This window comes from Furipterus horrens, unplaced genomic scaffold, assembly GCF_987537825.1.
Source record: "Furipterus horrens unplaced genomic scaffold, mFurHor1.1.pri manual_scaffold_17, whole genome shotgun sequence".
NCBI lineage: Eukaryota > Metazoa > Chordata > Mammalia > Chiroptera > Furipteridae > Furipterus > Furipterus horrens.
In genome coordinates, this window is record NW_028327187.1 from 115,142,605 (window position 1) to 115,156,980 (window position 14,376).

The 14,376-nt window shown below is 40.5% G+C and overlaps 1 protein-coding gene across 2 annotated transcripts in view; it reads left to right on the forward strand.

The window, feature by feature from the left end:
• Window positions 1-14,376, forward strand: part of ARHGAP6 (Rho GTPase activating protein 6) — a 222,823-nt gene that overhangs the window by 172,342 nt on the left and 36,105 nt on the right. For both annotated transcript variants that reach the window (XM_090263915.1, XM_090263916.1), the window contains exons 4-8: window positions 295-551; window positions 2,531-2,726; window positions 6,657-6,712; window positions 10,144-10,294; window positions 11,244-11,392. In XM_090263915.1, the coding sequence (XP_090120041.1) occupies window positions 295-551; window positions 2,531-2,726; window positions 6,657-6,712; window positions 10,144-10,294; window positions 11,244-11,392 (809 nt within the window). The remainder of the gene's footprint in view (window positions 1-294; window positions 552-2,530; window positions 2,727-6,656; window positions 6,713-10,143; window positions 10,295-11,243; window positions 11,393-14,376) is intronic.

Genomic DNA, 14,376 nt, shown 5'->3' on the forward strand with positions numbered 1-14,376 from the left:
CAACATCACATTTTTCTATAAAGTTATTTCCTTTAAAATATACTTCATATATGTGGGGAGAAACTAGAGACGGAGATGTTTAACACCTGTATTCTCTATACGTACTAGTGTGCTTTATTGAAACAGAATCTTTGGCCACTCTGGGAAATACAAAAGTGACCTTCGTATTTTGATTGAGCAGTAAGTTCTGAAAACAGTCATTTGAATATGTCTTCCCTGAGGTCTGAAACATGAGTGAGTCTTCGCTGGTCCAGTCTTTCTCTGGAAATGAATGTTTGTCTTTTTTGTTTCCAGAATTCATCCCACAGGCATTTGGAATGCCCTTATCCCAAGTCATTGCAAATGACCGGGCCTATAAACTCAAGCAGGACTCACAGAGGGACGAGCAAAAGGATGCATCTGATTTTGTTGCTTCCCTTCTCCCATTTGGAAATAAAAGACAAAACAAAGAACTATCAAGCAGTAACTCATCTCTCAGCTCCACCTCGGAAACACCAAATGAGTCTACATCCCCGAACACCCCAGAACCAGCTCCTCGGGCCAGGAGGAGGGTGAGTTGACCAGTATTTTCTCTGTCACCAGTGCTAGGACAACTGAAGATGTGTAAGGTTCTTTTCTGCGCCTTTGCTCGTGTGAAAACTGTAAATGTCATTTGTGTCCAGGTATCTATCAACAACTCCATTCAGGGAGAAGTTTTTACACTGACTGTATGGCACCTGGAATAGCCTCAGAGCCTTTCCCTGGTCCCTCTCAGAGCCACTGGGTGCCCCTTCTTGGTTACCCGTATGCCTCATGGTATTCTGAACATTCTACAACATCACCATTGATGCTAGTCTGTTGCAATCTTCTGTTGTATTAGGAGACTCTCCCATGAGACTGTGGGACTCGAGGGCAGGGCTAGATGTTTTTGTTAATTTCTTCCTCTCCAACTGAGAACCATGCCTGGCCCTGTGGACTGCTGCTGGTCTTCGTAATCAATGACATTTTTCTTTTCAATGGAACTTCCTTTTTCTCAAACATAACCATAGAATTGTGTGTGTCTGTATGTGTGTGTGCACGTGTGTGCGTGTGTGTGTGTATAAAATCAATATTGATATAGTACTATTTATTAAGTGAGTTTTATATCTAGGCACTGTGCAATCATTTGGTATTTCACATTTCAAGCAAGGAAAGCTGAGTTTTCAGGATAACTGGCTGGTGATCGGTTGAGTCAGTTGATAAATGTCTCTAAAACTCCCACTGGCGTGGGAGATCTCTCATTTTGCTCTCACCTGAGGTCCCCAGATCTTTGTTACCTCCAGCCATGGACTACTGCCCTAGTTAAAACCCCAGACATTTCTCACTTGAGATCCTTATTTCTTGATCAGCCCCCAACATTCTGGACCTCTCCAAGACAGAGGGGTACTTTAGTCACCGCTATTTTTCAAGGCTTTAACTATGTTTAAAAATGAAGAAATGACAATGTTATGGCACATTTGAATTTGCATGATGGAATGGTTCTTCCAATCCTGTTATTCACTGCTTCTCAGACTGCATGTTCAAATGGATACATGGCAATAACAGCAAAACTCTACATTAGAGTTTTCTGGGAACCTAGGGCCACGCAATTGGCCTCCCAAAAGTTCTCTCCTCTGTTCAGACCATCCCAGGACACCAGCAGCCAACTTCTCCACTCCATCAAAGGACGGGTGGCTCTGCAGACATGGCTGCTGCCCTGTTTCCTTCCCCTCAGCCTTTACCATTCCTTGCATGCCGTCCCTCTTTCACCCTGCCAGTGCCTCATCTCTTTGCTGAGGGCTTTCTCTGATGGCCAGAGAAGCCCACCCATACAGATGACAGGCTGCAAGTACTGAGGCATTAACGTCACCTCCCTGCCCCTACCAGAAGCTGCTCTTCATCAGTGACTCTTGAGACTTGGAGTGTAAATACCCAAACTCCGTCGCACCTTAGCAGGGCTGGTTCTGAGGTGTTTGATCTACACTGTCTCCCAGAGGTCCCCATGCAGTTGGACTCCAGCTGCCCACAGTGGTCATAGGTTTGGTAATCCTCCCTTTAGTGGCTGGTTTACCTTCCCTTTCTCATCTCCCCACTCCCCTGCAGGTATCTCCTGATAAAGTACTTTGTGCTGCTTCTGGACTAAGATTGTTTTGTGGAATCATCCTATTTTAAAAATCTACTTTCTAGAGTCATACTTGAGTTTTTTTTCATTCACAAGACTTCTCTAACTACCTCATTCATTGAGTATGTGATGTTTTCTTATTTCAAGGAATGAAGTGGTTGAGTCAAAATATTTTAATTACATGTTTGCCATCTCTTGTCTTCCCTTTGGAAAATGTTATCTTGTTGAAATTGGAACAGCTATTACCTTCCTCTATGTCATGGAGGTTTTCTAACTTTTTCAAAAGATGTTTGTTTCTTTTCCTTTTAATATGCAAGCAGCACAATTAAATCAAGCAGTATTATTTCAAGTGTGATAAGCTGTTTTCGTTCCTGTGTTGGCACTCTGTTCATATCTGTGTGTGATTTGCAGGGCGCAATGTCAGTGGACTCTATCACAGATCTTGACGACAATCAGTCTCGACTGCTAGAAGCTTTACAACTCTCCCTGCCTGCTGAGGCTCAAAATAAGAAAGAAAAAGCCAGAGATAAGAAACTCAGCCTGAATCCCATTTACAGACAGGTCCCCAGGCTGGTGGACAGCTGCTGCCAGCATCTGGAAAAACATGGTAAGCTTTCTTGTCTGTCCATGTTGCAAACACTAAGGACTTTCAGTGGTTCAAGCGTCATTCATTTAATCCCCCATTTTGATTCTGTGTTTCTTTGATCTAACTTTGAGCCAAAGTTTCCTTTGTGAAGATAGTTTATGGATGTGTTTGCCTAAGAGATTACTTAGCTAATCAAAATTTGGAGGGGTGAGAATCTACTTGATGGCATTCAGACTGCCCAGACCCCAAGAGTCTTCAGAAGTGACCCTAAGGCTAAGCAGTTTAGGGGAGCACAAGACCTATTAGACTGGGTCTGTCCCCAGCATTCCTTTCAAACAGAGCAGAGTCACTTTTATCTTCTTTATGAATTGAAGTTACATATAAGGCTTCCTTTACAAAATAAGAGTCCAGCTTCTTAAAAAGAGATTTGAAAACCATTCCTAAAGTTAATAGAAAATACACAGCTTTTGACAGCAGGCTTCTATATTTCTGTTTGCATTTTGTGGAAGATGTCCATTTAGAATTTCTTCACAGTGACCCTCTTGGCGACTCAGTTCCACTTAGTATGTTTGCTCTAGTGTTAGCATGCATTTTGTGGACATGAGATAAATTTTTAACTGCTTATTTAATTAAAAAATAATATATTCATTGTAATAAAGGGAAAAAAAATGGAAGAGGAAGAATTCGGGGGCTATTATGTAGATATAGCTACTGTTATTATTCTCATTCATTTCTTTCTAGTAAAACTGGGAATTCATTGAAAATTATTAAATTATTAAAGATATAGCTAAGTCTCTTAAAATCATTATATATGGAAATCACTTGATAACATGAGTGATTTAATTAATTAATTGTATTGAAATTTTATTTGTTCATATAAAAATTTAATATATGTATGTATATGTGTGTATATATGTTTATCTAGCTGTCTCTTCTTGGCATGTAAACTGGAGGGTAAGGAAAAGGTCTTAGTCACTTTGAATTCTCAACATTTAGTATCATGATTAACATGATGTAGATGTTCAATGAATGTTTTTTACACAGAATTGTTTTTAAAAATAGCTTAACAGCTTAAGAGTAAAATACCATGAATATGTAAATTCAGACTCAATTACACTATGAATAAAAAAAACAGATACTTTTATAACTATAATTTTCCCTATAAAGTATATAGAAAGTGAATTGTAAATATTTTTTAAAGTTCTAAACAAGAAAATTGCATTCCAATTATGCAAAACTCTAGAGCCAGGTTGAGTAACTGCTCTTGTGAAAGAAAACTTGGTATGTCTTTTTATTTTCTACTTGAAAACAAATTATAATCTGTAAAATAGCATTTCATTTAAGCTTATTAAAATCAGGGCAATTCACTTTCTTTTTTGGAATAGTTAAAATGCACTTTAGGGCCTAAATGGAAGAAGATAACCTAGGTGATCTTTCAAGGCCCTAATTCTGTTCTGGGTTTCCATGGTATTTAGACCAAATGGCTCCGGGAAAATAAGAGACATGTTCAAAATCAAACAGATGTTAATCATGTTCACATTAAACCAATGGGAACAAAGCATACTTCAAACACAATTCCTTCATAAGACTTTTCTTGCCAGTTTTTAAAATGGGTAGCAAGACTTTGATTCACTTTAGCCTTATAAACATTTATTAAAGATCTTTCTATTCTCTCCCAAACTGGTGTAGACAATTACGTAGACTCCACCTGTATTTGTCCACCTCACCCTTCCCCACCTTATATTTCATCCAAATGCTTCCTGTACTATCAGGAGAAAATTCCTGAAGCACCCTAAGTTCCCCAGAAGCACACATGTTTTAAAAAGACAATATAAGGGGGAATGAAACTCTGTTATATTTCTGGGATTTAGGACGATTTTAGGGTGGGGCCTCCTGCTTATTATGCCTGCCCTTGTTACTTGAATTCCCTAAGCCTGAGATTCAGGTTTTCTGGGTCTAGTTTTCATTTCAGTTTCTGATGAAAAGGAAAGAAAGATGATCACATCAATTTCTGGGACAGGACACAGCAAAGTCACGCTTCTTTGCCAGATCTATGCCTTGTTTTATGTACACCTGTTTTTATCAGTGATTGTCTTAAGTCACGGTCACTGAGTGCCTGGGCTGTATCTTCTCTGTGAAGGAAGTCGCTGCGGGGTTTATGTCAGAGAGCAGCACTGGCTGTCCGAATGCTGTCATTTGCTCTACCTGAGGAAAGTAAATAAGTAAAATAAACAAATTTTAAATGTAAAATAGGTAACAGTCAGTTGAGATAGATAGGAACTATAGCAATTGATCACTAATTAGTTATTTTATAAACTGTAGTCATTTTCTGCCAAGGGAGAAGTACTATAACTGATAAAATCATGTCATAGAAATGGACATTTCTGAAGAGCCTGGAGGAATTCAGCCAAATGAAAAATATCAGTATGACCTGTGTAGAAAATGCCCTATGTGCTGTTTCCCTTATGTAGAAATTTCAACTATCTGAAAACCATCAGAAAATAAGAAAATAAATGTAGCTAACAGTGTAATTGCTGAGACCTGGTATTATTGTATTAAAATTTTCCATGTTGCACAGAGAAGACTCACTCGGTTCAGTGAGAGCGTAGTTTTCTTCCTATAATATTTGATGACATGTATGGAAACTCTGGCTCTGACTATGTCTTCAGAGGAAATAAAGGAGAGAAAGTAACTTACAAATGACACCACGAGCGTCCACATCCAGACCATGGGGAAATCCAAAGCAGGGGATCAATGATGTTTCTCCATGAAACCAATTACGAGGAAAAAACACAGAGAAGGGGAACACATACATTAAGACACTTAGATGCACATCAACCTATCAAGTTTGTGAATTTATGCGAATGTGGAATAGAAATGTAATGATATTAAGGAACTGTTGTTGAACTATCTAATGTCTGATAGTGATATTTGTTTGTTTTAAGATACCCATTTTTTTTTAGAGTGGGGTTTCCCAGCCTCTGCACTACTGAAATTTTGGGCCAGAAAACCCTTTTTTATGCATTGACTCTATAATCCCATTTCTAGGGTATGATCTTAAGAAAGCCAGAAATGTGAACTAAGACCTATGTAGAGTTGTTCATAATACAATCCTTTATAATACAAAACAAGTGCCTGTGTGTTGGGGACTATATGTCATTCAGAGGGAAATATGTAAATTCTGGCACATTCAAACAATAAAGTATTTTGCATGCATTTTAAAGGACATTTACAAGGAACTTTTACTGGCATAAAAAGTCTTACAACATAGTATTGAGTAAAAGTAGTAGCAATCTCTCCATATATACAGGGATGGGCAAAAGTAGGTTTACAGTTGTATGTGAAAAATTTATAATCATATTATTTATTGATTATTGTATTGTGTATTTGTAATACAACTATAAATCTACTTTTGCTCACTCCTTTATATATGGAGAAAAGGCTTGATAGACATAAACCAAAATATTAACCGTGATTATTTCTGCGTCAGGTATTTTTTGAAGCATGTTATGTTTTATTATATTTTACATTTTTCTACATTTTATAGATTTTCTTTAATAAGCACATGTTTTAATTCTGATCAGTAAACAAGAAATATCTATTTTAAATATTGATAAAGAGCTAAAATTTCTTATAAAATGCACAATTAAGTCATTATTCTGAACAATAAGAGAAGTTTTCTCATAGGGAGTTGTGGAAGTACGTAATATCACATGAAAAACATTTTTATCAGAAATGATTAACATAAAATTACCCTGGTGCTTACAGGGCTAACCTGCAGGTGCCTGGCGAATGTAGTGGCGGGTAAATAAGCATCCTTGCACACTGTTCAGTTACTATTGCTCTGCACGGTGCAGCTCAGTGCCGGCCTTCTGTTCTGTTTCTGTTTTGATTTCCTCCAGAGTCCCAAGCCATTAAACCAAACTGTTGATTGTGTTTGCTTATTTGCAGGCCTCCAGACAGTGGGGATATTCCGAGTTGGAAGCTCAAAAAAGAGAGTGAGACAAGTAAGTGCAAAGTAAAAATTATTTTTTTATTTATTTGTTTATTTACTTATTTATTTGTAGAGAGAGGGGAAAGGAGAAAGAGAGGAAGGGAAACATCACTGTGTGGTTGCCTCTCACTCGCGCCCCCAACTGGGGACCTGACGTGCAACCTGGTCATGTGCCCTGACTGGGAATCAAACCAGCGACACTTGGCTCGCAGGCCGACGCTCAATCCACTGAGCCACACCAGCCAGGGTTAAAGATTATATTTTACATTTCACTTGAATTGCAATATAATTACCTAGTACCAAGTTCAAGCATATGCAAATTCATTTCTGAATACCTTTTCTGTACCTTCCTGCCAATTATAGCATAATTGAGTCTCAAGATGTAAAAGGCAACGACTCAGAAGCTCAAAAATGTTGTGACTGAGTTAGGATCAAACACTTGAAAGCAAAACATTCAGACGTGTGCGTGGCATGTACAGGCAAACAAAACCAATTTATAAATATATTCTTGAAACTGTAAAAGCAGGAGATTCAGAGAGTACCTAATCAGCAAGTGATAAGAAATAGAAAACAGTTGTATAGCACCCATTTTTACTATCACGCAATAGGAATAATGTCATTAACATTCATATAAGGCTATGTTTATAGCTTTACTTTCTCAAAAATAATTAATTCTCATAAACTTTTCACAGAACCATTGATCCCCAATTCATTTTTCATGTAGAGACTGTACTGTGCAGCATTCTTGCGGCTGAAGTTTGATGTTAGAGCTTCAGGAATAGGTTCTATGATCAGGCGGGTATCTGTGTGTATGATGACTTCCTAAAGGGCAAACCATCCTTGGAGAAAAGAATTCATTTGTCGGCGAAAAGAAAATTAAAATGTCATTTTCCCCTTGTTGGTTCCAACAGAAATAAATAAGGAACTCAACAACTAAAAAATCAAGGTACCTGGAAAATATAGTGGAGGATAAATAAGCACAAATGAAAATAATGTTTAGTTGGAGGAAGCTGAAGAAATGTTTGTTCATAGTATTGCAACTAACTGAAATAAATACCTCCTCATCTATATTTTTGTCAAGATAAGAGGGGCTTTCAAAAGAGGTGTGTTTTCTGTTTGGTTTGTTGGTTGGTTTTCATTTTTCATAGTCACACAAGATACTCTTGAGCTCCATTCCACGGCAGGACTTGCAGAAAGGAAGATAGCACAGTAACATATCTTAGGCCTGAGTGGAATTGCAGGATACAGGATTCCCTCACTTATCGCAGGTATTACATTCTAGACCGCCCCCCGACCCCGCGAAGTAGGAACCTTACCTTTATTCTACACTCTTAAACCTATGTAACTTTAACAACATACATATACAGTACCGCAAAATTGCGCGATATAGCGAAAAATCCACAATAAATAATGAAATATAATATTTTTTAAAATCCCGCGATACAGTGAGGCCGTGATATAGAGAGGGACGACTGTATTTTCACAAACATTATCTCATTGAATCCACCCACCAGATCTCAGAGTAGCTCCTTCCAACCACTTCTTTTGTGGATTAGAGAGATTAAGAAGTGTTAACTCAACATCACACAATTTCAGTGTGAAATTCAAGATCACGCAATCTAGACCAAGCTCTTTCCATTGTCCATTCTTTCTACATGTGTGTGTGCTCAGAAAAGAAACTTGGTGTGTTTGAACAAATACAAGTAGGAGTGGCCCCGGTGCAAGCCTTCTTTCTGGCTGTCTGATGCCCACTAATACGAAGTTGCCTGGAATCGATGAGCAATTCAGAACAGTAATGGGCATTTTCATCAGGTGGAGAGGTGGTGTCCAGGATTACTCAGTTATATCTGGATCTAGCAAAGGAAAACCTTTGCATGGAGATTATCTAATAAAAATATAATTAGTGGTTGTTTAAACTTAGACTTCAAGAGTGAAAGATGCTCTGACTCACCATTTTATCTTGTTATATCCTGTCTTAGTACCATACACTTTTTAAAAATTTAATCTTTATTGTATTTTTTCCATGACTTTTTCCTGCCCTTACACCCCCTCCCCCGGGCAATCACCACAGTGTTGTCCTTGTGTCCTTTTCCCTTTCTGCTCAATCCCTCCACCTCTTACCCTCCCCACCCCCACTAGCTGTCATCCATTCTCCATCGATGGATCTGTCCCCATTTTCCTTGTTAGTTCAGTTTGTTCATCAGATTCCACATATGAGTGAAATCATGATATTTGCATTTCTCTGACTAACTTATTTCACTTAGCATACTATTCTCAAGTCCATCCATGCTGTCACAAATGGTAAGATTTCCTTCTTTTTTACGGCCAAGTAGTATTCCATTGTGTAAATATCCCATAGTTGTTTTATCGACTCATCTATTGATGGCCACTTGGGCTGCTTCCATATCTTGGCGGTTGTAAATAATGCTGCAATTAACATAGGGGTGCTTATGTTCTTTCAAATTAGTGTTTCAGGTTCCTCAGAACAATTGTCACAATGTTAACAGCTAATTAATTATTTGTAGGATTGCCACTTTCTTACCTGTTTCTCTGTCAGCTTGAGAGCTGGGGAGGGTAAGGACTTTGTTCCTTCGTTCACCACCACTCTCTGAGAGCCTGGTACCCAGGATGTGTACAGTACATCTTTGTTAAATGAATGGATGAATGAATGATTGAGCGCATGAACTCTTACGGGAGTTTATTGCATAGAAAGATTGGTGAGCTCACATAATTATTTCCACAGCAGAGAACAATGCATAAGAGAAGTTGAGCTGTCAGCGATGAAAGTAGGGTGCAGAGTTATGGCTCCCTTCTTCTTGCTGTTGTGTCTTCTGCTGCTATAAATAGTAATAAACCTAGTGTAATGATGCAAGGCAGAGGATCCTTCTGGGAACCGTTCATACGGCTACCTGACAAATATAAGGCAGCTTTTATTTCGTTATTACCATCTTTCAAGACTTGGTTACGAATGGCTCATCGGGGTCTTAAATATCGTTTGCAGAAAAATCTCCTTGCTTTCTTGTTGAGTATTTCTGTAAAGTGTCGAAATTCCAACAGGGTAGGATTGCTGACGTGCAAAAGTGCTGTGTAATGGATTAATTCTTCCCTCCCACATTTATAGTTGACCTAACCCCTTAGCTCCTCCTCCCAACTTCGGGGTGTCGTTATTGAACTGTTATTAACAGTACACCCACAGATACTTTTCTTTAATAATGTGTTATATATAGAGAAAGAGATAGAGCTAGATGGAGGAATACATATATATATTCATGGATGAGTTGCATAAACTCTGTATATCAAGGTGACACATTGTTTGTTTGCCTCTCCTCCTTGGGCCTGCATAAACTTAATACCAGTTCTGGAAGGCACAGCACTTCTTTTACTGGGCCCTGAATGTAGAGGTGTGGTGTTATAAGACTGCCATTTGAACTGTTATTTTTCCAGCTACGCGAGGAATTTGACCGTGGGGTTGATGTCTCTCTGGAGGAAGAACACAGTGTTCATGATGTAGCTGCCTTGCTGAAGGAGTTCCTGAGGGACATGCCGGACCCCCTTCTCACCAGGGAGCTGTACACAGCTTTCATCAATACTCTCTGTGCGTAATGCAGCCGTTAGCAGAAATGTGTCCCTGGATTACCGGGATGTCGAACTCACTCATCCAAACCTTGTGCATGTGTTTTCCCAATCACTTTTTTGTCCTTATTTATTGGTCTCTGATGAGTGAGCTGTTCGGGGAATTTTCTGAGATTCGCCCTGGGGAGAATTAGCAAGAAGAAAGTTGTAATAGCACAGAAAGAAGTAGCCGAGAAGAATTTGGGATGCATTCAGATGACCCCAGGATGGTAGAAAGCGCTGTATATTGATGCTTTGAAGTAACAGCAAGAATTCACATTGAGTCTGTGCCTGGAAAGGAGTCTGCATGTGTTGTACAAGGAAGGGGTGAGAAAGGGAGCCGGAGTGAGAAAGGAGGGGTGGGCAGCATTCCAGGGCAGCAGGATGGCATAGCCCAGTGCCAGGTGCTTCAGGGCTATAGACACAGATCCCACTGGGGAGAAAAGGAGGGGGAGGGGGAGTGGGAATAGCCAGCGCTGTGTCAGCCTCCATATCTTCTGTCCCCTAGCGCTACAATTCAAATAGGGTCACAATAGGAGAGAAAACAGTGTCGTTGTGCTGTGTCTTGGTTAATTCCAACAAGAAGTTTATTCCTTGTGTATTAACTCAGATTTTACAATATTTGGAAGTCCTCGGTCATTGTTAGTAAATAGTTGTGAAAAATGAAAGACAGTAATACATAAAGTAAATAATGAGTAATGGCAGGGATAGGAGGGAGAAGAAAGTAAGGGAAACTAAGTTACCCTTTCTGACCTGGGTCATAAAGCCTTGCTGGGAAATTGCTCAATCAATGGAAGAGTTGGGAGGGAATGAAATGTGACTTGATAATCCCCTTCTGAGTAAAGTTGAGAGGGCACCTGTCCTCCGAACCTCAGTAGTGCAAAAGCTCCCCCATTTTACTTACTGAGAGCACCTCTGTTTGCCTTGTGTAGTGTTGGAACCAGAGGAACAACTGGGCACCTTGCAGCTCCTCATCTACCTTCTACCTCCCTGCAACTGCGACACTCTCCACCGCCTCCTGCAGTTCCTCTCCATCGTGGCCAGGCACGCCAATGACAACGTCAGCAAAGACGGCCAAGAGGTATGCACCCTCTGCTGCCACAGCCACTGTGACTCTCCCCTTTTCTTGTCTAAGAGGGCCAGCCGTCAGTTTGGTTCAAACATATCACCTAGTGGAAATACACCTTAACTTTCCCCACGTGTCTCTGTAGGAAGAACTAATGCAGGGCTGTCTCTAGAGGGACAGTCCCTAAGAGTGCAGAGGCCCCTGTTTCAAGGATGCTTCTTAATGAGACAGTCATTTTTCATGATGATGCTTGACCTCGAGATCTCGAATTTCCATTTGTGTGGAGCAGACAAAGAGCTACAGAGATACTTACAATCATGAAGAATGAAGTAATGGAGATGAGGGGAGGTTGCTGCCCTTGTAAGGAACTTGACCTGTTCCTTTACCTTGGAGCTGAAATGCGATGTCACCTCTTTATTCGTCCAGTTTGTTCCTGAAGCTGCCATCTGCCCTGTAGCTGGAAGTGTAGCAGTTTCATTTTGCGAGGTCCTTTCTCTCCTAAACCATCCCCCCAAAACAGAGACTGGCTCAATGCAATGGAAAGCCAGTCCTGCTTCCAAACCAGGTGTGGAAGGAACTAGAAGGTATGATGATCTGCTGACCATTGCCATGCATCTCAATGCCACATGGTGTCAGCTGCTGAAGGCAGGTTCTGCATAGTCCCACGGACCTTCTTGGGATATTCTTGTTGGACTGGTCCCCACTCAAGCCTCCCTCATCTGAGGTCTTGGAACCCGGTTTGCTTTGGTCGCGCTCATATGCTTCAAGGTATTTTTAGGTTTGAGCCTTGGACAGAGGAAACGCTTGCCTCAATTTTAGGTGACCCATGAGCAAACAGCCTATTTAATCTCCACCTTAACAAGAGACTCGTTTCCCCTTTGGATACTATGCAGTCATACTTCTCCTTGCCCTTGGAGTCCCTGGGAGATCTCAGACCTTTCAGTATGCTAACACACATTATAAATCAGCAAGGGGCCAAAGGCATTCCATACTTCACCGCAGAACTCAGCTGCATTGTGGATTCAGTTCTGCTTTTGCCGAATTTATTTCCCCAAATCGTAGGCATATATAATTTTTTCACTTTAACCCAGAGAGGCAATTCTGCATTTCTTCTTCTCATCCCCCATTCAGGTATAAGAATGGCCCTTTCCTGAGTTAGCCATTTATCTGTATAGTAGTTATAATTAGTGAAACCTCGGCTGGCTTCAGGTTTCATAATATGATACTGACACCTTGTTTCAGTAGGCACAGCTCTTTGCTGGATACACTATAATTCTCATAATGGTTACGTAGTTACATTACCCATCTTGGTGTCATCGTTGATTGACTATAGATATCACGGGAGCTGTAGAGTCATCTGCCTAATCATTGTAGGTGTGTCAGTTTTTCTCGGGTGCTTCGTAAGTACTACGTTAGAAGGGAAAAGTCGGGTGTCAGGGGACCCACAAGGAACTGAGGAAAGCAAAGAGTCCAACTGAACTCACTCTTGCTTGTTTTAGAATCATTTTCTGACACTTCTAGTCCAAATGCTGAACAAGACTCCATTGCCTATGCCAACGGGAAGAAAATCTTCTTGGATGGGTACAAATGAAACTTAGCGTGCTGAAATACTAGTTACCAATTATGTGTCTCACCATGTGCTAGCTACATATTACATATAACATTATATGTTCTTGTGAATCCTCCATAACCAAGGGAGACAGTAAAGTATCTTGAGGAAGGGACTTTTTTCCTAATTCACAGAAAGTTGCCATGCTGGTTAGTAGTGGTTGGGTCGGTCCCATAATTAGTAAAGCCCCAGCTGTGCGTCGAATCCAAACCAGTCTAAGTTACTAAAGCCAGAAATATAGAATAGGAAGCAAAAAAGACCTGCTAGTCTAGGTCAGGGATTCACAGCCTCCATATGATTGGCATTTAGAACTACGTAATTCTTTGTAGTGGGAACTGCCCTTGTGCATTGTGGGATGCTTAGCAGCACCCCTCACATCTATTCACTTGATGCAAGAAGCAGCTCCTTCCCACCCACAGCATAATTTCAACAACCAAAAGTGTCTCTATACATTGCCAAGTATTCTGGGGGGTGAGGGAAGGGACAAAATCACCCCGGTTGAGAGCACCCGGTGGCTTTTATCCCTCACTGACCATGCGTTCTTAGAGAGATCTACTAACCTTCCTATACCTGCGTTGGCTTCTCTGAACTTTGGGAATACAAATTCTTCAACTGGCACTGCACAGCGCTTTAGGAGACTAATGACTCTAAGGAATATGAAAATACCCTGGTAACGGCAAAGTTGTAAAGGGAAGTGAGAGATTCCAGGGCTTCCTACACAGTCTTGACCTAAACCTTGAATCAAAATGAAGGATTAGTAACCAAAAATTAAAGCTGCAGGGGAAATATGAGGAGAACATTTCTTCTGTGGAATGGTTGTAAGTTACAGAAAAGCAAGTAGCCCACACAGCCATCTTGAATTGGAGTAAAGGCTACAGAGTGGGAAAGTCCTGATGAGGTATGAGGGGAAATTGGGCTATGGTCATAGAGTAACGAATGCCTTTGTAAGGGGGTAGGTGATTGATTCTTTTAAGGCCTGAACGAATCTTTGGAAGGATTCCACTAAGGTGGTGTAATTCTTGTTGTGGATTGGTTAGAGACAGGGCCAGAGCGACTTAGGAAGCTTTTGTATAAATAGCGATATGGAAAACAGCAATTTGCATTGTAATTGCTTTCATGTAAGAATGGCCTTGATATTTGAACCATGTACATCCTGGGCACCTACCCCGAGTTCCTCTAAACCAGAAAGGGTTGTTGAGGGATTTTCTAATTACTGTTCCTGAGATCCTGCGGCATCTAAGGGGTGGAGGCCATGAGGACATGGGGCAAATACAGAGTTAGGGAGTGCAGTGCAGAGTCACTAGAGAAGTGCTGAGAAGATGTGATGAACATGGGCCACAACAGTCAGGAATGGCTTCGTGGGGAGGAGTGAATTTAAACTACACCCCAA